We start from the raw sequence: 21,935 nt of genomic DNA, 5'->3' as shown, positions 1-21,935 counted from the left end.
GTGTGTTTGCCCTGTTCAAACTCCTCATTGTCTAAGCCACCTGAATGAGATGGACAATTAGTAGGGCAAGCGAATCTTGTCCCAGTGGCCTGTCAAAGTAGTCGTTCATCCGGATTACTTTGTGTGCTGGCCTTGTTTAAATGCCAATGATGTTGTTGTCACTAAAGCCAAAGTAATGGGGGCACATGAACACAGCTCTTTCAGAGCCCCGGTGGCCTAATGGATAAGGGCATAGCCTCCTAAGACAGAAATTGTGGGTTCGAGTCCCATCTTGGGTGGTTTACAGCAGAGTGGCGCAGCGGAAGCGTGCTGGGCCCATAACCCAGAGGTCGATGGATCGAAACCATCCTCTGCTAAGACTGCTTTACTTATGTACATGTTTTATCCCAAACAAAGAGCAACTTCCACATCCTGCTTGTTCGTTCAGAAAATCTGTGTGTTTGTGTGTGCATGCCCTGTTCAAACTCCTCATTGACTAAGTCACGTGAATGAGATGGACAATTAGTAGGGCAAGCGAATCGTGTCCCAGTGGCCTGTCTAAGTAATTGTTCATCCGGATTAATTTGTGTGCTGGCCTTGTTTAAATGCCAATGATGTTTTTGTCACTTATGTACATGTTTTATCCCAAACAAAGAGCAACTTCCACATCCTGCTTGTTCGTTTCAGAAAATCTGTGAGTTTGTGTGTGTATACCCTGTTCAAATGCGTCATTGACTAAGCTACCTGAAGGACAATTAGTAGGGCAAGCGAATCTTGTCCCAATGGCCTGTCGAAGTAGTCGTTCATCCGGATTACTTTGTGTGCTGGCCTTGTTTAAATGCCAATGATGTTGTTGTCACTAAAGCCAAGGTCTTTCACAGCCCTGGTAGCCTAATGGATAAGGCACTGGCCTCCTAAGCCAGAGATTGTGGGTTCGAGTCCCATCTGGGGTGGTTTACAGCAGAGTGGCGCAGCGGAAGCGTGCTGGGCCCATAACCCAGAGGTTGATGGATCGTAACCATCCTCTGCTAAGACTGCTTTACTTATGTACATGTTTTATCCCAATCAAAGACCAACTTCCACATCCTGCTTGTTCGTTCAGTAAATCTGTGTGTTTGTGTTTGCATGCCCTGTTCAAACTCCTCATTGACTAAGGCACCTGAATGAGATGGACAATTAGTAGGGCAAGCGAATCGTGTCCCAGTGGCCTGTCAGGTAGTTGTTCATCCGGATTACTTTGTGTGCTGGCCTTGTTTAAATGCCAATGATGTTGTTGTCACTAAAGCCAAGGTCTTTCACAGCCCCGGTGGCCTAATGGATAAGGCACTGGCCTCCTAAGACAGGAATTCTGGGTCCGTTTCCGATCTGATGTGGATTAAAGCAGAGTGGCGCAGCGGAAGCGTGCTGGTCCCATAACCCAGAGGTCGATGGATCGAAACCATCCTCTGCTAAGACTGCTTCACATATGTATATGTTTTATCCCAAACAAAGAGCAACTTCCACAACCTGCTTGTTCGTTTCAGAAAATCTGTGAGTTTGTGCGTGTATACCCTGTTCAAATGCGTCACTGACTAAGCTACCTGAAGGACAATTAGTAGGGCAAGCGAATCGTGTCCCAGTGGCCTGTCGAAGTAGTTGTTCATCCGGATTACTTTGTGTGCTGGCCTTGTTTAAATGCCAATGTTGTTGTTGTCACTTAAGCCAAGGTCTTTCATAGCCCCGGTGGCCTAATGGATAAGGCACTGGCCTCCTAAGAGAGGAATTGTGGGTTCGTTTCCGATCTGATGTGGATAACAGCAGAGTGGCGCAGCGGAAGCGTGCTGGGCCCATAACCCAGAGGTCGATGGATCGAAACCATCCTCTGCTAAGAATGCTTCACTTATGGACATGTTTCATCCCAAACAAAGAGCAACTTCCACATCCTGCTTGTTTGTTCAGAAAATCTGTTGCTGCGTTCCAAACCGCATACTTCCCTACTATTTAGTATGGGAAAAGAGTAGGCGAGCGAAAAAGTATGTATTAATCCAAAAGAGTAGGCGAGAATTACCTGGGTGACGTACCAATTATCGCGAGATTTGGACTTAAGTGCGTTCGAATGTGCCTACTTTCCTACTATATAGTAGGCGAAAACAGTACGTGAAGGAAGCAGTACGTTCGAAACATCAGTATTCATAAAAGAGTAGGGGAGAAGTTCCCGAATGGCTTACTGCTTCCGGCCCGATTTTTGAGTGCCCAACCGATGGATACTCTTCTATCCCAGGAGGCCACGCGAGAGCATACGTCATTATCAAACATCACGGAGATCAGCGACGCCGGGGGTTTTCAAATGTGAGTAAACACGGTTCCTTATGTGTTAAACTACAATAGAGTAGACGTTTTAACTGTTGAAGATGTAAAGTAGTTAGACACTATAGTATAGTGATTTTGCTGTAAAAACATGTTTTGTATAGCTAGCTAACAGGGGAGCTCTAAGCACACGTAACGTCTCTAAAGTGGATTTACATAACCATATACATCTTAAACACGCTTATTTAAAATGTCTATTTACATCTGAAAGGAAAATATTGTAAGTATTGACATATTGCAGATGAGCACATCACAACATGAAAAAGACATCTGAGTGATGTATGTGTGGCATTATCATAGGATAGGATAACGTTAATTCACTGTTGCCAACACTGTTGACATTAGACTAATGTGCTGTAAATAAGGTAAATAAACCAATCTATAAAGTAACTAAACATGTTTTTATTCAGACTGGTGTGAGCACTGAGGATGAGGAGCCCAGAGCTGAATCCTGGAAACGGCGCCATGGATGAGACTGTCATAAGATCTCTCCATCTGCCCTTATCGCCTCAGATTGTGAAGCGTAGCGCAGAAACAAGCTCTGGCACGAAGGCACGGTCACCTCTGGTGAATTCATCAGAGTAAAGCCGCAGAATGGGAACCGCTGTGTTGAGATGGCAGTAGGATGTGGGCTTCAGCGCCCAAATACATGCTTGTAGTTTGAATAAAGATTTGTTTCATGTGCATGCATTTGTTTATTGTGTGATGGTTACTTTTATTTGTTCTTTTACTCATTTATTCATGTTTCTTATTGTTGTCAGTATATCAAATATAATTATTTAATGTATGCATTAATTCATTGCTTGACTGACAATTGAGATGTTCACGTGTATTCATGCATAACTCATATGACAAAACAAATTACATTTTGCTTGTTTTATTAAATTATATCATTTTTAGTATATAAAAAAGTAATATAATTAAGTAGCCTATTGGTCAGCATTTAATATTATTTTGTTTAAGTTTTGGGGTGGGCTAACAATGCAATTCATTCTGAGGTAATATTAATTTTTTATGAGCGATACTTGCATTTTTCGAGTATAAAGTCAACAGTTTCTCCAAAGGAGATCTTCGAGCAGCGGCCCGTCTCTTTGTGCACTGCAGACAGTAAACGCAGAGGAAAACTGTTCTAGGTTGTGCTGTCGAGTTACTGATGTTATGAAGTGTAAGTGCACCTGTCGCTCATATAATTTAAACTTATAAACTTATTACATAAAGATCATGCAAAGATACTAGTTGTATCTAACAATGAACAATCATAATGACAAAACAGAAAACATAAAGATCATTGGTTTGTGTACATCATAATATGATATTTATACACAGGAAAAAAGAACAATAACAAGGCTAAATATCTTTAAATATAAATAGTTCTTCATAATACATTAAAAAATAGTTTTGTTGTTATTGTCTGAGGGATGAAACGAGAATTCATCAAGAAAAGAGGAAAACTTGAAGGAGAAACTTTTTGGGTATAAAATAAAGAAATTAACAACATATTCAAGAGATGACGATTTTGGGGTTTCTAAAAAAATCGTTATAAGGAACTGTGGGTCACATTAGTAGGGTTTAAAATATAACAACTTAAATCAACCCTAAATGTATTCACAAAATAAATTGGCAGCTGTTTCTTCAACAATACCACAAAATGAGCAAGTTTCATCAATATCAAGATATTTACAGATAGATGAATTAAACGTGTCGTTCATCTTTTAAGTTGTTGCGCTTGTGATAACGTGTCGTAGGTCACATGATAACGTCAACATGGCGGATGATGTCCGGATCGCATTCATACTCAACGAGATTTGGCTATAAAGTACCTACTCTTTTAGCGCTCGTTAAGTAAGTACTCATTGAAATTAAGTACCTACTCATTGAGTATGCGGTTTGGAACGCAGCCTGTGTGTTTGCCCTGTTCAAACTCCTCATTGTCTAAGCCACCTGAATGAGATGGACAATTAGTAGGGCAAGCGAATCTTGTCCCAGTGGCCTGTCGAAGTAGTCGTCAATCCGGATTACTTTGTGTGCTGGCCTTGTTTAAATGCCAATGATGTTGTTGTCACTAAAGCCAAAGTAATGGGGGCACATGAACACAGGTCTTTCAGAGCCCCGGTGGCCTAATGGATAAGGGCATAGCCTCCTAAGACAGAAATTGTGGGTTCGAGTCCCACATTGACTTTGACATTGACTATTAGTAGGGCAAGCGAAACTTGTCCCAATGGCCTGTCGAAGTAGTCGTTCATCCGGATTACTTTGTGTGCTGGCCTTGTTTAAATGCCAATGATGTTGTTGTCACTAAAGCCAAGGTCTTTCACAGCCCCGGTGGCCTAATGGATAAGGCACTGGCCTCCTAAGACAGGAATTGTGGGTTCGTTTCCGATCTGATGTGGATTACAGCAGAGTGGCGCAGCGGAAGCGTGCTGGGCCCATAACCCAGAGGTCGATGGATCGAAACCATCCTCTGCTAAGAATGCTTTACTTATGGACATGTTTCATCCCAAACAAAGAGCAACTTCCACATCCTGCTTGTTCGTTCAGAAAATCTGTGTGTTTGTGTGTGCATGCCCTGTTCAAACTCCTCATTGACTAAGCCACGTGAATGAGATAGACAAATAGTAGGGCAAGCAAATCGTGTCCCAGTGGCCTGTCGAAGTAGTTGTTCATCCGGATTACTTTGTGTGCTGGCCTTGTTTAAATGCCAATGATGTTGTTGTCACTAAAGCCAAGGTCTTTCACAGCCCCGGTGGCCTAATGGATAAGGCACTGGCCTCCTAAGACAGGAATTGTGGGTTCGTTTCCGATCTGATGTGGATTACAGCAGAGTGGCGCAGCGGAAGCGTGCTGGGCCCATAACCCAGAGGTCGATGGATCGAAACCATCCTCTGCTAAGACTGCTTCACTTATGTACATGTTTTATCCCAAAAACAGAGCAACTTCCACATCCTGCTTGTTCGTTCAGAAAATCTGTGAGTTTGTGTGTGTGTTTGCCCTGTTCAAATGCGTCATTGACTAAGCTACCTGAAGGACAATTAGTAGGGCAAGCGAATCGTGTCCCAGTGGCCTGTCGAAGTAGTCGTTCATCCAGATTACTTTGTGTGCTGGCCTTGTTTAAATGCCAATGATGTTGTTGTCACTAAAGCCAAGGTCTTTCACAGCCCCGGTGGCCTAATGGATAAGGCACTGGCCTCCTAAGACAGGAATTGTGGGTTTGTTTACGATCTGATGTGTATTACAGCAGAGTGGCGCAGCGGAAGCGTGCTGGGCCCATAACCCAGAGGTCGATGGATCGAAACCATCCTCTGCTAAGACTGCTTTACTTATGTACATGTTTTATCCCAATCAAAGACCAACTTCCACATCTTGCTTGTTCGTTCAGAAAATCTGTGTGTTTGTGTGTGCATTCCCTGTTCAAACTCCTCATTGACTAAGCCACGTGAATGAGATAGAAAAATAGTAGGGCAAGCGAATCGTGTCCCAGTGGCCTGTCTAAGTAATTGTTCATCCGGATTAATTTGTGTGCTGGCCTTGTTTAAATGCCAATGATTTTTTTGTCACTTATGTACATGTTTTATCCCAAACAAAGAGCAACTTCCACATCCTGCTTGTTCGTTTCAGAAAATCTGTGAGTTTGTGTGTGTATACCCTGTTCAAATGCGTCATTGACTAAGCTACCTGAACGACAATTAGTAGGGCAAGCGAATCTTGTCCCAATGGCCTGTCGAAGTAGTCGTTCATCCGGATTACTTTGTGTGCTGGCCTTGTTTAAATGCCAATGATGTTGTTGTCACTAAAGCCAAGGTCTTTCACAGCCCCGGTGGCCTAATGCATAAGGCACTGGCCTCCTAAGACAGGAATTGTGGGTTCGTTTCCCATCTGGTGTTGATTACAGCAGAGTGGCGCAGCGGAAGCGTGCTGGGCCCATAACCCAGAGGTCGATGGATCGAAACCATCCTCTGCTAAGACTGCTTTACTTATGTACATGTTTTATCCCAATCAAAGACCAACTTCCACATCCTGCTTGTTCGTTCAGAAAATCTGTGTGTTTGTGTGTGCATGCCCTGTTCAAACTCCTCATTGACTAAGGCACCTGAATGAGATGGACAATTAGTAGGGCAAGCGAATCGTGTCCCAGTGGCCTGTCAGGTAGTTGTTCATCCGGATTACTTTGTGTGCTGGCCTTGTTTAAATGCCAATGATGTTGTTGTCACTAAAGCCAAGGTCTTTCACAGCCCCGGTGGCCTAATGGATAAGGCACTGGCCTCCTAAGACAGGAATTGTGGGTCCGTTTCCGATCTGATGTGTATTACAGCAGAGTGGCGCAGCGGAAGCGTGCTGGGCCCATAACCTTGAGGTCGATGGATCGAAACCATCCTCTGCTAAGACTGCTTCACTTATGTATATGTTTTATCCCAAACAAAGAACAACGTCCACATCGTGCTTGGTGATTCAGAACAATCTGGGTTGGTTTACAGCAGAGTGGCGCAGCGGAGGCGTGCTGGGCCCATGACCCAGAGGTCGATGGATCGAAACCATCCTCTGCTAAGACTGCTTTACTTATGTATATGTTTTATCCCAAACAAAGAGTGAAGTGGTTTTCAATCTTTCCGAAAAATAACTTCGCAGAGATCTTTGATGCTAGAAATAATTAGACTTTATTTTCGAACGCCATTCCGTTCCATAGAACGGCGCTCTAACGCTCTGGCTCTCCGGCCCACTGGCCCTCTGGCCTTCCAGCGCGCTCCCGAGTATATTTTGGTTCAGAGTTATATACATAAATCTTCTTCCAAAGAAGGTAGCACACCCTATAGATAGTTTTGGGTAAAGGTCTTTTACCATGTGACCTCTCGGAATAGAATTTTCTGCAGCAAACAACATTCCATTCAAGGTCTTTCACATACACAGAAGAAATCCAAAGTCACAGACAGAAGAAATAATTGTGTCCAAATATATAGCTAAATTACTTGTTTTCTAAATAATAAAATCTTCAACAAGAGCAACTTCCACATCCTGCTTGTTTGTTCAGAAAATCTGTGTGTTTGCCCTGTTCAAACTCCTCATTGTCTAAGCCACCTGAATGAGATGGACAATTAGTAGGGCAAGCGAATCTTGTCCCAGTGGCCTGTCGAAGTAGTCGTTCATCCGGATTACTTTGTGTGCTGGCCTTGTTTAAATGCCAATGATGTTGTTGTCACTAAAGCCAAAGTAATGGGGGCACATGAACACAGGTCTTTCAGAGCCCCGGTGGCCTAATGGATAAGGGCATAACCTCCTAAGACAGAAATTGTGGGTTCGAGTCCCATCTTGGGTGGTTTACAGCAGAGTGGCGCAGCGGAAGCGTGCTGGGCCCATAACCCAGAGGTCGATGGATCGAAACCATCCTCTGCTAAGACTGCTTTACTTATGTACATGTTTTATCCCAAACAAAGAGCAACTTCCACATCCTGCTTGTTCGTTCAGAAAATCTGTCTGTTTGTGTGTGCATGCCCTGTTCAAACTCCTCATTGACTAAGTCACGTGAATGAGATGGACAATTAGTAGGGCAAGCGAATCGTGTCCCAGTGGCCTGTCTAAGTAATTGTTCATCCGGATTAATTTGTGTGCTGGCCTTGTTTAAATGCCAATGATGTTTTTGTCACTTATGTACATGTTTTATCCCAAATAAAAAGAGCAACTTCCACATCCTGCTTGTTCGTTTCAGAAAATCTGTGAGTTTGTGTGTGTATACCCTGTTCAAATGCGTCATTGACTAAGCTACCTGAAGGACAATTAGTAGGGCAAGCGAATCTTGTCCCAATGGCCTGTCGAAGTAGTCGTTCATCCGGATTACTTTGTGTGCTGGCCTTGTTTAAATGCCAATGATGTTGTTGTCACTAAAGCCAAGGTCTTTCACAGCCCCGGTGGCCTAATGGATAAGGCACTCTTCTCCTAAGCCAGGAATTCTGGGTTTGTTTCCCATCTGGTGTTGATTACAGCAGAGTGGCGCAGCGGAAGCGTGCTGGGCCCATAACCCAGAGGTCGATGGATCGAAACCATCCTCTGCTAAGACTGCTTTATTTATGTACATGTTTTATCCCAAAAAAAGAACAACGTCCACATCCTGCTAGTTCATTCAGAACAATCTGGGTTGGTTTACAGCAGAGTGCCGCAGCGGAGGCGTGCTGGGCCCATGACCCAGAGGTCGATGGATCGAAACCATCCTCTGCTAAGATTGCTTTACTAATGTACATGTTTTATCCCAAACAAAGAGTGAAGTGGTTTTCAATCTTTCCGAAAAATAACTTCGCAGAGATCTTTGATGCCAGAAATAATTAGACTTTATTTTCGAACGCCGTTCCGTTCCATAGAACGGCGCTCTAACGCTCTGGCTCTCCGGCCCACTGGCCCTCTGGCCTTCCAGCGCGCTCCCGAGTATATTTTGGTTCAGAGTTATATACATAAATCTTCTTCCAAAGAAGGCAGCACACCCTATAGATAGTTTTGGGTAAAGGTCTTTTACCATGTGACTTCTCGGAATAGAATTTTCTGCAGCAAACAACATTCCATTCAAGGTCTTTCACATACACAGAGGAAATCCAAAGTCACAGACAGAAGAAATAATTGTGTCCAAATATATAGCTAAATTACTTGTTTTCTAAATAATAAAATCTTCAACAAGAGCAACTTCCACATCCTGCTTGTTTGTTCAGAAAATCTGTGTGTTTGCCCTGTTCAAACTCCTCATTGTCTAAGCCACCTGAATGAGATGGACAATTAGTATGGCAAGCGAATCTTGTCCCAGTGGCCTGTCGAAGTAGTCGTTCATCCGGATTACTTTGTGTGCTGGCCTTGTTTAAATGCCAATGATGTTGTTGTCACTAAAGCCAAAGTAATGGGGGCACATGAACACAGGTCTTTCAGAGCCCCGGTGGCCTAATGGATAAGGGAATAGCCTCCTAAGACAGAAATTGTGAGTTCGAGTCCCATCTTGGGTGGTTTACAGCAGAGTGGCGCAGCGGAAGCGTGCTGGGCCCATAACCCAGAGGTCGATGGATCGAAACCATCCTCTGCTAAGACTGCTTTACTTATGTACATGTTTTATCCCAAACAAAGAGCAACTTCCACATCCTGCTTGTTCGTTCAGAAAATCTGTCTGTTTGTGTGTGCATGCCCTGTTCAAACTCCTTATTGACTAAGTCACGTGAATGAGATGGACAATTAGTAGGGCAAGCGAATCGTGTCCCAGTGGCCTGTCTAAGTAATTGTTCATCCGGATTAATTTGTGTGCTGGCCTTGTTTAAATGCCAATGATGTTTTTGTCACTTATGTACATGTTTTATCCCAAACAAAGAGCAACTTCCACATCCTGCTTGTTCGTTTCAGAAAATCTGTGAGTTTGTGTGTGTATACCCTGTTCAAATGCGTCATTGACTAAGCTACCTGAAGGACAATTAGTAGGGCAAGCGAATCTTGTCCCAATGGCCTGTCGAAGTAGTCGTTCATCCGGATTACTTTGTGTGCTGGCCTTGTTTAAATGCCAATGATGTTGTTGTCACTAAAGCCAAGGTCTTTCACAGCCCTGGTGGCCTAATGGATAAGGCACTGGCCTCCTAAGCCAGGGATTGTGGGTTCGAGTCCCATCTGGGGTGGTTTACAGCACAGTGGCGCAGCGGAAGCGTGCTGGGCCCATAACCCAGAGGTTGATGGATCGTAACCATCCTCTGCTAAGACTGCTTTACTTATGTACATGTTTTATCCCAATCAAAGACCAACTTCCACATCCTGCTTGTTCGTTCAGTATATCTGTGTGTTTGTGTTTGCATGCCCTGTTCAAACTCCTCATTGACTAAGGCACCTGAATGAGATGGACAATTAGTAGGGCAGGCGAATCGTGTCCCAGTGGCCTGTCAGGTAGTTGTTCATCCGGATTACTTTGTGTGCTGGCCTTGTTTAAATGCCAATGATGTTGTTGTCACTAAAGCCAAGGTCTTTCACAGCCCCGGTGGCCTAATGGATAAGGCACTGGCCTCCTAAGACAGGAATTGTGGGTCCGTTTCCGATCTGATGTGGATTAAAGCAGAGTGGCGCAGCGGAAGCGTGCTGGTCCCATAACCCAGAGGTTGATGGATCGAAACCATCCTCTGCTAAGACTGCTTCACATATGTATATGTTTTATCCCAAACAAAGAGCAACTTCCACAACCTGCTTGTTCGTTTCAGAAAATCTGTGAGTTTGTGCGTGTATACCCTGTTCAAATGCATCACTGACTAAGCTACCTGAAGGACAATTAGTAGGGCAAGCGAATCGTGTCCCAGTGGCCTGTCGAAGTAGTTGTTCATCCGGATTACTTTGTGTGCTGGCCTTGTTTAAATGCCAATGTTGTTGTTGTCACTTAAGCCAAGGTCTTTCATAGCCCCGGTGGCCTAATGGATAAGGCACTGGCCTCCTAAGACAGGAATTGTGGGTTCGTTTCCGATCTGATGTGGATAACAGCAGAGTGGCGCAGCGGAAGCGTGCTGGGCCCATAACCCAGAGGTCGATGGATCGAAACCATCCTCTGCTAAGAATGCTTCACTTATGGACATGTTTCATCCCAAACAAAGAGCAACTTCCACATCCTGCTTGTTTGTTCAGAAAATCTGTGTGTTTGCCCTGTTCAAACTCCTCATTGTCTAAGCCACCTGAATGAGATGGACAATTAGTAGGGCAAGCGAATCTTGTCCCAGTGGCCTGTCGAAGTAGTCGTTCATCCGGATTACTTTGTGTGCTGGCCTTGTTTAAATGCCAATGATGTTGTTGTCACTAAAGCCAAAGTAATGGGGGCACAAGAACACAGGTCTTTCAGAGCCCCGGTGGCCTAATGGATAAGGGCATAGCCTCCTAAGACAGAAATTGTGGGTTCGAGTCCCACATTGACTTTGACATTGACTATTAGTAGGGCAAGCGAATCTTGTCCCAATGGCCTGTCGAAGTAGTCGTTCATCCGGATTACTTTGTGTGCTGGCCTTGTTTAAATGCCAATGATGTTGTTGTCACTAAAGCCAAGGTCTTTCACAGCCCCGGTGGCCTAATGGATAAGGCACTGGCCTCCTAAGACAGGAATTGTGGGTTCGTTTCCGATCTGATGTGGATTACAGCAGATTGGCGCAGCGGAAGCGTGCTGGGCCCATAACCCAGAGGTCGATGGATCGAAACCATCCTCTGCTAAGAATGCTTTACTTATGGACATGTTTCATCCCAAACAAAGAGCAACTTCCACATCCTGCTTGTTCGTTCAGAAAATCTGTGTGTTTGTGTGTGCATGCCCTGTTCAAACTCCTCATTGACTAAGCCACGTGAATGAGATAGACAAATAGTAGGGCAAGCAAATCGTGTCCCAGTGGCCTGTCGAAGTAGTTGTCACTAAAGCCAAGGTCTTTCACAGCCCCGGTGGCCTAATGGATAAGGCACTGGCCTCCTAAGACAGGAATTGTGGGTTCGTTTCCGATCTGATGTGGATTACAGCAGAGTGGCGCAGCGGAAGCGTGCTGGGCCCATAACCCAGAGGTCGATGGATCGAAACCATCCTCTGCTAAGACTGCTTTACTTATGTACATGTTTTATCCCAAACACAGAGCAACTTCCACATCCTGCTTGTTCGTTCAGAAAATCTGTGAGTTTGTGTGTGTGTGCCCTGTTCAAATGCGTCATTGACTAAGCTACCTGAAGGACAATTAGTAGGGCAAGCGAATCGTGTCCCAGTGGCCTGTCGAAGTAGTCGTTCATCCAGATTACTTTGTGTGCTGGCCTTGTTTAAATGCCAATGATGTTGTTGTCACTAAAGCCAAGGTCTTTCACAGCCCCGGTGGCCTAATGGATAAGGCACTGGCCTCCTAAGCCAGGGATTGTGGGTTCAAGTCCCATCTGGGGTGGTTTACAGCAGAGTGGCGCAGCGGAAGCGTGCTGGGCCCATAACCCAGAGGTCGATGGATTGAAACCATCCTCTGCTAAGACTGCTTTACTTATGTACATGTTTTATCCCAAACAAAGAGTGAAGTGGTTTTCAATCTTTCCGAAAAATAACTTCGCAGAGATCTTTGATGCCAGAAATAATTAGACTTTATTTTCGAACGCCATTCCGTTCCATAGAACGGCGCTCTAACGCTCTGGCTCTCCGGCCCACTGGCCCTCTGGCCTTCCAGCGCGCTCCCGAGTATATTTTGGTTCAGAGTTATATACATAAATCTTCTTCCAAAGAAGGTAGCACACCCTATAGATAGTTTTGGGTAAAGGTCTTTTACCATGTGACCTCTCGGAATAGAATTTTCTGCAGCAAACAACATTCCATTCAAGGTCTTTCACATACACAGAAGAAATCCAAAGTCACAGACAGAAGAAATAATTGTGTCCAAATATATAGCTAAATTACTTGTTTTCTAAATAATAAAATCTTCAACAAGAGCAACTTCCACATCCTGCTTGTTTGTTCAGAAAATCTGTGTGTTTGCCCTTTTCAAACTCCTCATTGTCTAAGCCACCTGAATGAGATGGACAATTAGTAGGGCAAGCGAATCTTGTCCCAGTGGCCTGACGAAATAGTCGTTCATCTGGATTACTTTGTGTGCTGGCCTTGTTTAAATGCCAATGATGTTGTTGTCACTAAAGCCAAAGTAATGGGGGCACATGAACACAGCTCTTTCAGAGCCCCGGTGGCCTAATGGATAAGGGACTGGCCTCCTAAGACAGAAATTGTGGGTTCGAGTCTGATCTTGGGTGGTTTACAGCAGAGTGGCGCAGTGGAAGCGTGCTGGGCCCATAACCCAGAGGTCGATGGATCGAAACCATCCTCTGCTAAGACTGCTTTACTTATGTACATGTTTTATCCCAAACAAAGAGCAACTTCCACATCCTGCTTGTTCGTTCAGAAAATCTGTGTGTTTGTGTGTGCATGCCCTCTTCAAACTCCTCATTGACTAAGTAACGTGAATGAGATGGACAATTAGTAGGGCAAGTGAATCGTGTCCCAGTGGCCTGTCTAAGTAATTGTTCATCCGGATTAATTTGTGTGCTGGCCTTGTTTAAATGCCAATGATGTTTTTGTCACTTATGTACATGTTTTATCCCAAACAAAGAGCAACTTCCACATCCTGCTTGTTCGTTTCAGAAAATCTGTGAGTTTGTGTGTGTATACCCTGTTCAAACGCGTCATTGACTAAGCTACCTGAAGGACAATTAGTAGGGCAAGCGAAATCTTGTCCCAATGGCCTGTCGAAGTAGTCGTTCATCCGGATTACTTTGTGTGCTGGCCTTGTTTAAATGCCAATGATGTTGTTGTCACTAAAGCCAAGGTCTTTCACAGCCCCGGTGGCCTAATGGATAAGGCACTGGCCTCCTAAGCCAGGAATGGTATACAGCAGAGTGGCGCAGCGGAAGCGTGCTGGGCCCATAACCCAGAGGTCGATGGATCGAAACCATCCTCTGCTAAGACTGCTTTACTTATGTACATGTTTTTTCCCAAACAAAGAGCAACTTCCACATCCTGCTTGTTCGTTCAGAAAATCTGTGAGTTTGTGTGTGTGTGCCCTGTTCAAATGCGTCATTGACTAAGCTACCTGAAGGACAATTAGTAGGGCAAGCGAATCGTGTCCCAGTGGCCTGTCGAAGTAGTCGTTCATCCAGATTACTTTGTGTGCTGGCCTTGTTTAAATGCCAATGATGTTGTTGTCACTAAAGCCAAAGTATTGGGGGCACATGAACACAGGTCTTTCACAGCCCCGCTGGCCTAATGGATAAGGCACTGGCCTCCTAAGCCAGGAATTGTGGGTTCGTTTCCCATCTGGGGTGGTTTACAGCAGAGTGGCGCAGCGGAAGCGTGCTGGGCCCATAACCCAGAGGTCGATGGATCGAAACCATCCTCTGCTAAGACTGCTTTACTTATGTACATGTTTTATCCCAAACAAAGAGCAACTTCCACATCCTGCTTGTTCGTTCAGAAAATCTGTGTGTTTGTGTGTGCATGCCCTGTTCAAACTCCTCATTGACTAAGCCACCTGAATGAGATGGACAATTAGTAGGGCAAGCGAATCGTGTCCCAGTGGCCTGTCCAAGTAGTCGTTCATCCCGATTACTTTGTGTGCTTGCCTTGTTTAAATGCCAATGATGTCGTTGTCACTAAAGCCAAAGTAATGGGGGCCCATGAACACAGGTCTTTCACAGCCCTGGTGGCCTAATGGATAAGGCACTGGCCTCCTAAGCCAGGGATTGTGGGATCGATTCCCACCTGTTGTGGTTTGCAGCCGAAGTGTGCTGGGCCCATAACCCAGAGGTCGATGGATCGAAACCCTCCTCTGCTAAGACTACTTTAATTGTGTACATGTTTTATCCCAAAAAAAGAGCAACTTCCACATCCTGCTTGTTCATTCAGAACAATCTGGGTTGGTTTACAGCAGAGTGCCGCGGCGGAGGCGTGCTGGGCCCATGACCCAGAGGTCGATGGATCGAAACCATCCTCTGCTAAGACTGCTTTACTTATGTAAATGTTTTATCCCAAACAAAGTGTGAAGTGGTTTTCAATCTTTCCGAAAAATAACTTCACAGAGATCTTTGATGCCAGAAATAATTAGACTTTATTTTCGAACGCCGTTCCGTTCCATAGAACGGCGCTCTAACGCTCTGGCTCTCCGGCCCACTGGCCCTCTGGCCTTCCAGCGCACTCCCGAGTATATTTTGGTTCAGAGTTATATACATAAATCTTCTTCCAAAGAAGCTAACACACCCTATAGATAGTTTTGGGTAAAAGTCTTTTACCATGTGACTTCTCGGAATAGAATTTTCTGCAGCAAACAACATTCCATTCAAGGTCTTTCACATACACAGAGGAAATCCAAAGTCACAGACAGAAGCAATAATTGTGTCCAAATATATAGCTAAATTACTTGTTTTCTAAATAATAAAATCTTCAACAAGAGCAACTTCCACATCCTGCTTGTTCGTTCAGAAAATCTGTGTGTTTGCCCTGTTCAAACTCCTCATTGACTAAGCCACCTGAATGAGATGGACAATTAGTAGGGCAAGCGAATCTTGTCCCAGTGGCCTGTCGAAGTAGTCGTTCATCCGGATTACTTTGTGTGCTGGCCTTGTTTAAATGCCAATGACGTTGTTGTCACTAAAGCCAAAGTAATGGGGGCACATGAACACAGGTCTTTCAGAGCCCCGGTGGCCTAATGGATAAGGCACTGGCCTCCTAAGCCAGGAATTGTGGGTTCGTTTCCCATCTGGTGTGTATTACTGCAGAGTGGTGCAGCGTAAGCGTGCTGGGCCCATAACCCAGAGGTCGATGGATTGAAACAATCCTCTGCTAAGAATGCTTTACTTATGGACATGTTTTATCAAAAAATAAAGAGCAACTTCCACATCCTGCTTGTTCGTTCAGAAAATCTGTGTGTTTGTGTGTGCATGCCCTGTTCAAACTCCTCATTGACTAAGCCACGTGAATGAGATAGACAAATAGTAGGGCAAGCGAATCGTGTCCCAGTGGCCTGTCGAAGTAGTTGTTCATCCGGATAACTTTGTGTGCTGGCCTTGTTTAAATGCCAATGATGTTGTTATCACTAAAGCCAAAGTAATGGGGGCACATGAACACAGGTCTTTCACAGCCGCGGTGGCCTAATGGATAAGGCACTGGCCTCCTAAGCCAGGGATTGTGGGTTTGTTTCCCATCCGGTGTGGATTACAGCAGAGTGGCGCAGCGGAAGCGTGCTGTGCCCATAACCCAGAGGTCGATGGATCGAAAACATCCTCTGCTAGGACTGCTTTACTTATGTACATGTTTTATCCCAAACAAAGAGCAACTTCCACATCCTGCTTGTTCGTTCAGAAAATCTGTGAGTTTGTGTGTGTATGCCCTGTTCAAATGCGTCATTGACTAAGCTACCTGAAGGACAATTAGTAGGGAAAGCGAATCTTGTCCCAGTGGCCTGTCGAAGTAGTCGTTCATCCGGATTACTTTGTGTGCTGGCCTTGTTTAAATGCCAATGATGTTGTTGTCACTAAAGCCAAAGTAATGGGGGCACATGAACACAGGTCTTTCACAGCCCCGGTGGCCTAATGGATAAGGCACTGGCCTCCTAAGCCAGGAATTGTGGGTTCGTTTCCCATATGGTGTGGGTTACAGCAGAGTGGCGCAGTGGAAGCGTGCTGGGCCCATAACCCAGAGGTCGATGGATCGAAACCATCCTCTGCTAAGAAGCCTTTATTTATGTTCATGTTTTATCCCCAAAAAAGAGCAACTTCCACATCCTGCTTGTTCGTTCAGAAAATCTGTGTGTTTGTGTGTGCATGCCCTGTTCAAACTCCTCATTGACTAAGCCACCTGAATGAGATGGACAATTAGTAGGGCAAGCGAATCGTGTCCCAGTGGCCTGTCGAAGTAGTCGTTCATCCGGATTACTTTGTGTGCTGGCCTTGTTTAAATGCCAATAGCCGCGTTTCCACTGTCGGGCCAGGGCCGGGCCAGGGCTAACAGCGAGCCGAGCCGGGCCACTGGCCTCGGGCCTCAAGCACCGGGCTTGCGTTTCCACTGCCGGGCCAGTAGCCCCGCAGCGCTGCCATAAACCCCGCCCTTAACACGCCTTCCTGGATCGAACGTCATACAACCCCACCCATTTCAGCGGGAATTATGAAGTTCATTCAGGCAGGACACACTAGCTTGCTAAAATCACACGACGATCGAGATGGAGAGGACCGAAGCGTCTGTTTGTTTGCTCATTTTGGTATTTGCTTGGTGGAAGATGAGGCAGCAAAGCCAAGATAAGAAGATGGAGGTTCAGCGGCGACAACGCCGAAAGCTTATGTTGGCAGCAAGGCGAAAGAGAGCGATCCAACGACGTGCGATTCGGTTACAGCGAATGGAGAGTCGTCAGCAATGGATGGAAACGGTAAATATTTTATTTTATAGTATAGTTAATTCGTATCTTGTAGTCGATGTGAGCATAACTTCAAATTATATTGCACGGAGTTGTTTTTATGAGCTTTTCACTGTCTTTACTATCTGCTGAAAAGACAAATATTTTGCTAGTTTATCATATCTTGCTTGCTATATTAATATAATTAAAGTTAGATGGTATTGTTAAACTGTCATTGTATTATTCGTTTAATACATCTATTTATACCCAAGATTATGAAAATATGCATTTACATTTCGCATAATTAGGGAAGTAATGTTTACAGTACCACTTTGCAAGAAAGTAAAGTATGTAATGTATGGGTTAACATGAACGAAACATTAGCAATACATTTGTTAATGTATTTGTTTATCTTTGTTAACGCTAGATTTTCAAAAAAATCAGCTGTTGGTTTGTTAGTTTGTTCAGTGCGTTAACTGATTGTAACAATTAAAACATTGGAGTGTAATGTATTAATAAATGGGTTAGCAAATATTTATAAATGCTGTAGAAGCGCCTTTCATTTATGTACATGTACAGATCTGTAACATAATTAAGTAATTAATGTTTACACTTCATTCTATTATTTTTCAGATGATGCATCACTACTACACCAATATAATACGGACCGCTGAGGTGTGGGCCTATCAGCGAACAAGTGACTGGTGGGAGAACACCGCTCAAAGATTCACAGATGAGCAGTGGCTGGGCGACTTCAGAATTTCCAGAGAAACATTCACATACATTTGTACAACTCTGAAGCCTGCACTACAGCGACAAGATACAAATGATCGATTATGCATTCCTCTGGAGAAACGGGTAGCCATTGCATTGATTTATACCAGAGTGGTGTGATCGTGATAAAGATGCTGAACGTTCACTTTGCAATGTTGGTGATGAGCGTTCAGATGCAAGAAGTGCTCTGCAACAGTTATTCATGCAGCAGCAATAATTGTAAGTTGTTGTTATATTGTGTTTGTTACAAATAAAATATTTGAAATGAAGATTTGGCATAACCCTGTTTTGTGACTTGAATACAATTCTTTATCCTAAATGGTACATGGTTACATCAGACAATATCAGATCAATAGGCCATTTAAGCATTCAGAGTGAATACTGCAAAACTGTTTTAATAACATACAATTTAACAATCTTCTCACTATTTTTAAATAAAATCAAACATACTTAGCTCTACAGTTTTTTTTAAATTGCAGTTGTAAGTATATGTCTGTTGAAATTTATTTAGATATGTTCACTTCTGTTAATGGTACTTTAAAATGTTAAACTGCTTACACTGTTTACAGTATTACAGAATACAAAAGGTGCCCATCAGACAGCCGTTTAGATAATGTGTCCATCAGTATGCATAGTAGTCTATACCAATAAATGTCTTTGCTTAATTATCGTTCTACTGACTAGGACCGTATTTGCATTACAGAATACAAAAGGTGCCCATCAGACAGCCGTTTAAATAATGTGTCCATCAGTATGCATAGAAGTCTATACGAATACCTGCAATAATGGCTTATCTGAGTCACAAAGTCTTTATATTTTAGTAAATTATCATGTAGGTAACTTTTACAATAGGTTTTCATAAGTTAACATTAGTTAAATACTTTATATATTAAAAACTAATAGTGAGCATTTACTACACAGTATGTATTCATCTTAGTTAAAGCAAATGCCAAATATTGCTAAGTATTGAAATCTAAGGTTTTTTTTGCTAACGTATATGCAGTGTGAAATAACATGAACCAACAATGAATTACTAATAAAGAATGTATTTAAGTAACATTCATTTTACATATATGCCTTATAATAGGTGTATAATTTTTACTATAATGTGTATTTTGCTTTTGATAATGTGCCCCTTAATAAGCATGATTTCCATTTGCCTCAGTTATAATAGCACAGATACTACTTTATTTATATATTAAGTTTACATCAGAGTGCAAAAATACAAAGGTGCTTATAAAACTTATAAAGCATACATACAAATGAAACAAAACAGGTGCTTTTGAGAAGTACTACTTACAAATGTGCATACATTACAAACAGAACAGCAGGTGATTTTAAGAAGTAGCCTACTATTTACACAATTTTTTTAAGGCATTAAGGAAAACGTTTCCATTAAGGAAAGATAGATGTTTTGTCCATCTAAGTTACTTCCTCTGGAGAAGGGCTGCGGTCAGATGACTGAAGACTGATGCAAAAGACTCCGATTCTTTCTGTCTTTGTGACATCTCCTCCCGTCTGAGTTGTGCATCATAGTCCAATTCCTCTCGTCTCATCATCATTTCTTTCTTCATTTCTTCTCTTCTTAGCTCACGCTCTTCTTTCATCTGTTGCTGTGTTATGTCCTGCATACACTGCAAAAACTCCCTTGATGCCAAATTTACAGCTTTGCGTTTGCGACTCTCTGTAAAAGCAGACACACAAATAAGCAGGATATTTGAGATGTCTTCTGATAGATTATAGATTGTGGTATATAGCACATACAGTATACCAAACTATAAAGTCTGTTACATATATTTAGCAGGTACATTAAACGCATAAATAGTAAATACCTGGTCTAGTCCTTTGTGGAATGTGATGTGATCCTCCTCTTATTATGGTTAGATCTTCAGGGTCGTCATGTCTCTCTGTAATAAACATATATACACATAACGTTAATTACATACTGACAAAGAAACTAACAAAACATTGAATACTTCTGTGGTGTATTTTGTATATTTTTTGCATACCTGGTGTCGACGTTAGCAGTGGAAGTGTCGACGGTCCCTGCTCCACTTCTGAGTCAAATAAAACACTCTGGGATGACGATTCTAGCACACAAAACATAAACACGCACGTTAGCCACTTATACAATATTTAATTATTTATTTAAAAGTTAGGAAGATAGCATATTAACTCACCGGCCGTGGCTGCCATAGTGTCCCGACTTGTCTCGCCACTAACAGAAGGACGGTGACCCAGCACACCGTCCATCAAATCGAACCATGGAAAATTCCTTCTTTGGGCTCCGCTTTTTCCATTGTGCGTTTTAATCGCCTTGTACTGCGCCCGCAACTTTTTTATTTTTTCCCGAACTTGAAGCGTTGTTCGGCTAATACTCAGCTTAGCAAGTTCAGCAACGATGTACTTGATAACATCCTCGTTTCTGCACACGCCGTCAAATTGACGTTGTACTCTTTCTTCTGCCCAAATGCTCAGAAGAGCTTTGGTATCCTCGACAGACCAGTACAGGCGATTCTCCATTTCGAGCAGCGATAATTTTGCGCGATATAAAAAAAGTGAAATGTGCATCTTGCCGCAGACCATACCTTTCCCTAACACCGATAAAATCCGCCTTTTACCTTGACCACGCCTCTAGCCCGAGCTGGCCTGCTTTGGCCCAAGGTATTCGACGGGCCAGAAATCCTGGCCGTTGGCCCCGAGTAAGCCCCGCTCAAGCACCGGAAGTGACAGTGGAAACGCGACTGGCCCTGGCACGCACTAGCACGGCTCGGCCCTGGCCCGGCAGTGGAAACGCGGCTAATGATGTTGTTGTCACTAAAGCCAAAGTAATGGGGTATATGAACACAGGTCTTTCACAGCCCCAGTGTGGAAGTGGAATTTAGACAAAAAAGCTAATAGCTCAGGAACAAATATTTATAAAGATTAATTTGATCTATGCAGCTCTCTGAGTGTTCAAGTTTCAGATGGCTTCAGTGTCGAATGGAAGAGGTGAAAGGTCAAAGACGACTGCAGAGAGAAGAAGAAGAGTGGGTGAGGGGCTTTCAGCTCCCCTTCTGAAGATGACCACTCTCTGGAAAACTCAGCATGGAGAAAGACTGATTTAATACTGGAAAAGGTGAAACTTTCACTATTTCACTGGAGACTTTTTCCTGAGGACAAGAGGAAAATCCTGAGATGCAAAGCTGAGGCAAAATCTATCAAAAGCCCAAACTCAGAAGAGGCAGAGAAACAGCAGAGCCTATATTCCTGTTTACATCAAGCCTTTGAGTGACAGCTAGGCTGACGACACATGCAGAGCGACAGCCAAGAAGCTTCAACAGACTGATAATCTAAAAACAGAAAAACTGACCGACATCCTTCCCTTACGGGCAACACAGGTGTGGCAACTCCGATTATCACTCTAGAGACTGCTTCAAATTTAGTTAATTATTAGATTAACTTTATTCATTCTGATTATTCACTGGTCTCATAAGCAATTCTTTATATTCTCTGCTAAATTAACCCTCTCTGCTTTTTCAGTATAGGTTCAAGTCCAGCCCTATAAAAAAGAAAGAATACACTGAAAGAGACAAGTGGGTGCTCAACTCACTAAATAGTTCAATCTGAGGTTGGATTTGTTATAGTGAGGATTATATGAAACAACTATAGGGCTTAAAAGCATGAGAAAAATTAATCTGTAGAAAAGAAAAAGGTAGACACAAAATGTCAAAGAATTATTATTATTGTTTGCAAAACAATGATACTGATCACTCCATTTTGTGTTGGTAATTTTTTAGAGATATAGATTGGAGAAAAAATTACTCCAAAAGTCCAAAATTATGAAGTCGTAAAAAATGCTGTCAAAACGTCTCAGGTTACTACTGTAACCATAGTTCCCTGAGAAAGGGAACGAGACGATGCGTCACTTGACGCTTTGGGAACGCCCCCAGCGTGCATGCGTCTGAGCATCAATGTCAACTAGTCCAATGGAAAGAA

General features: G+C 43.3%; 1 protein-coding gene and 3 non-coding genes across 4 annotated transcripts; 3 read left to right on the top strand and 1 right to left on the bottom strand.

The window, feature by feature from the left end:
- Positions 1–859: 859 nt before the first annotated feature.
- Positions 860–932, top strand: trnar-ccu (transfer RNA arginine (anticodon CCU)). The gene has a single exon. It is a non-coding gene; the product is annotated as a tRNA-Arg (tRNA).
- An 8,945-nt stretch (positions 933–9,877) lies between these two features.
- trnar-ccu (transfer RNA arginine (anticodon CCU)) lies at positions 9,878–9,950 on the top strand. The gene has a single exon. It is a non-coding gene; the product is annotated as a tRNA-Arg (tRNA).
- A 2,189-nt stretch (positions 9,951–12,139) lies between these two features.
- Positions 12,140–12,212, top strand: trnar-ccu (transfer RNA arginine (anticodon CCU)). The gene has a single exon. It is a non-coding gene; the product is annotated as a tRNA-Arg (tRNA).
- A 7,168-nt stretch (positions 12,213–19,380) lies between these two features.
- LOC143703941 (uncharacterized) lies at positions 19,381–20,764 on the bottom strand. The gene is made up of 4 exons (XM_077197394.1): positions 20,138–20,764; positions 19,967–20,047; positions 19,790–19,864; positions 19,381–19,641 (listed from the first exon to the last, which is right to left on the bottom strand). Exons 1-4 carry the CDS (start codon positions 20,541–20,543, stop codon positions 19,385–19,387), a joined length of 819 nt encoding a protein of 272 aa, XP_077053509.1. The 5' UTR covers positions 20,544–20,764; the 3' UTR covers positions 19,381–19,384.
- Between the last annotated feature and the right edge of the window lie 1,171 nt (positions 20,765–21,935).

Source organism: Siphateles boraxobius, unplaced genomic scaffold (genome assembly GCF_051911475.1).
Source record: "Siphateles boraxobius isolate OS27281-9 unplaced genomic scaffold, OSU_SipBor_1 39, whole genome shotgun sequence".
Classification (NCBI taxonomy): domain Eukaryota; kingdom Metazoa; phylum Chordata; class Actinopteri; order Cypriniformes; family Leuciscidae; genus Siphateles; species Siphateles boraxobius.
Note: the sequence above shows the minus strand (reverse complement) of the source record. Positions and strands in the feature narration are given on the sequence as shown.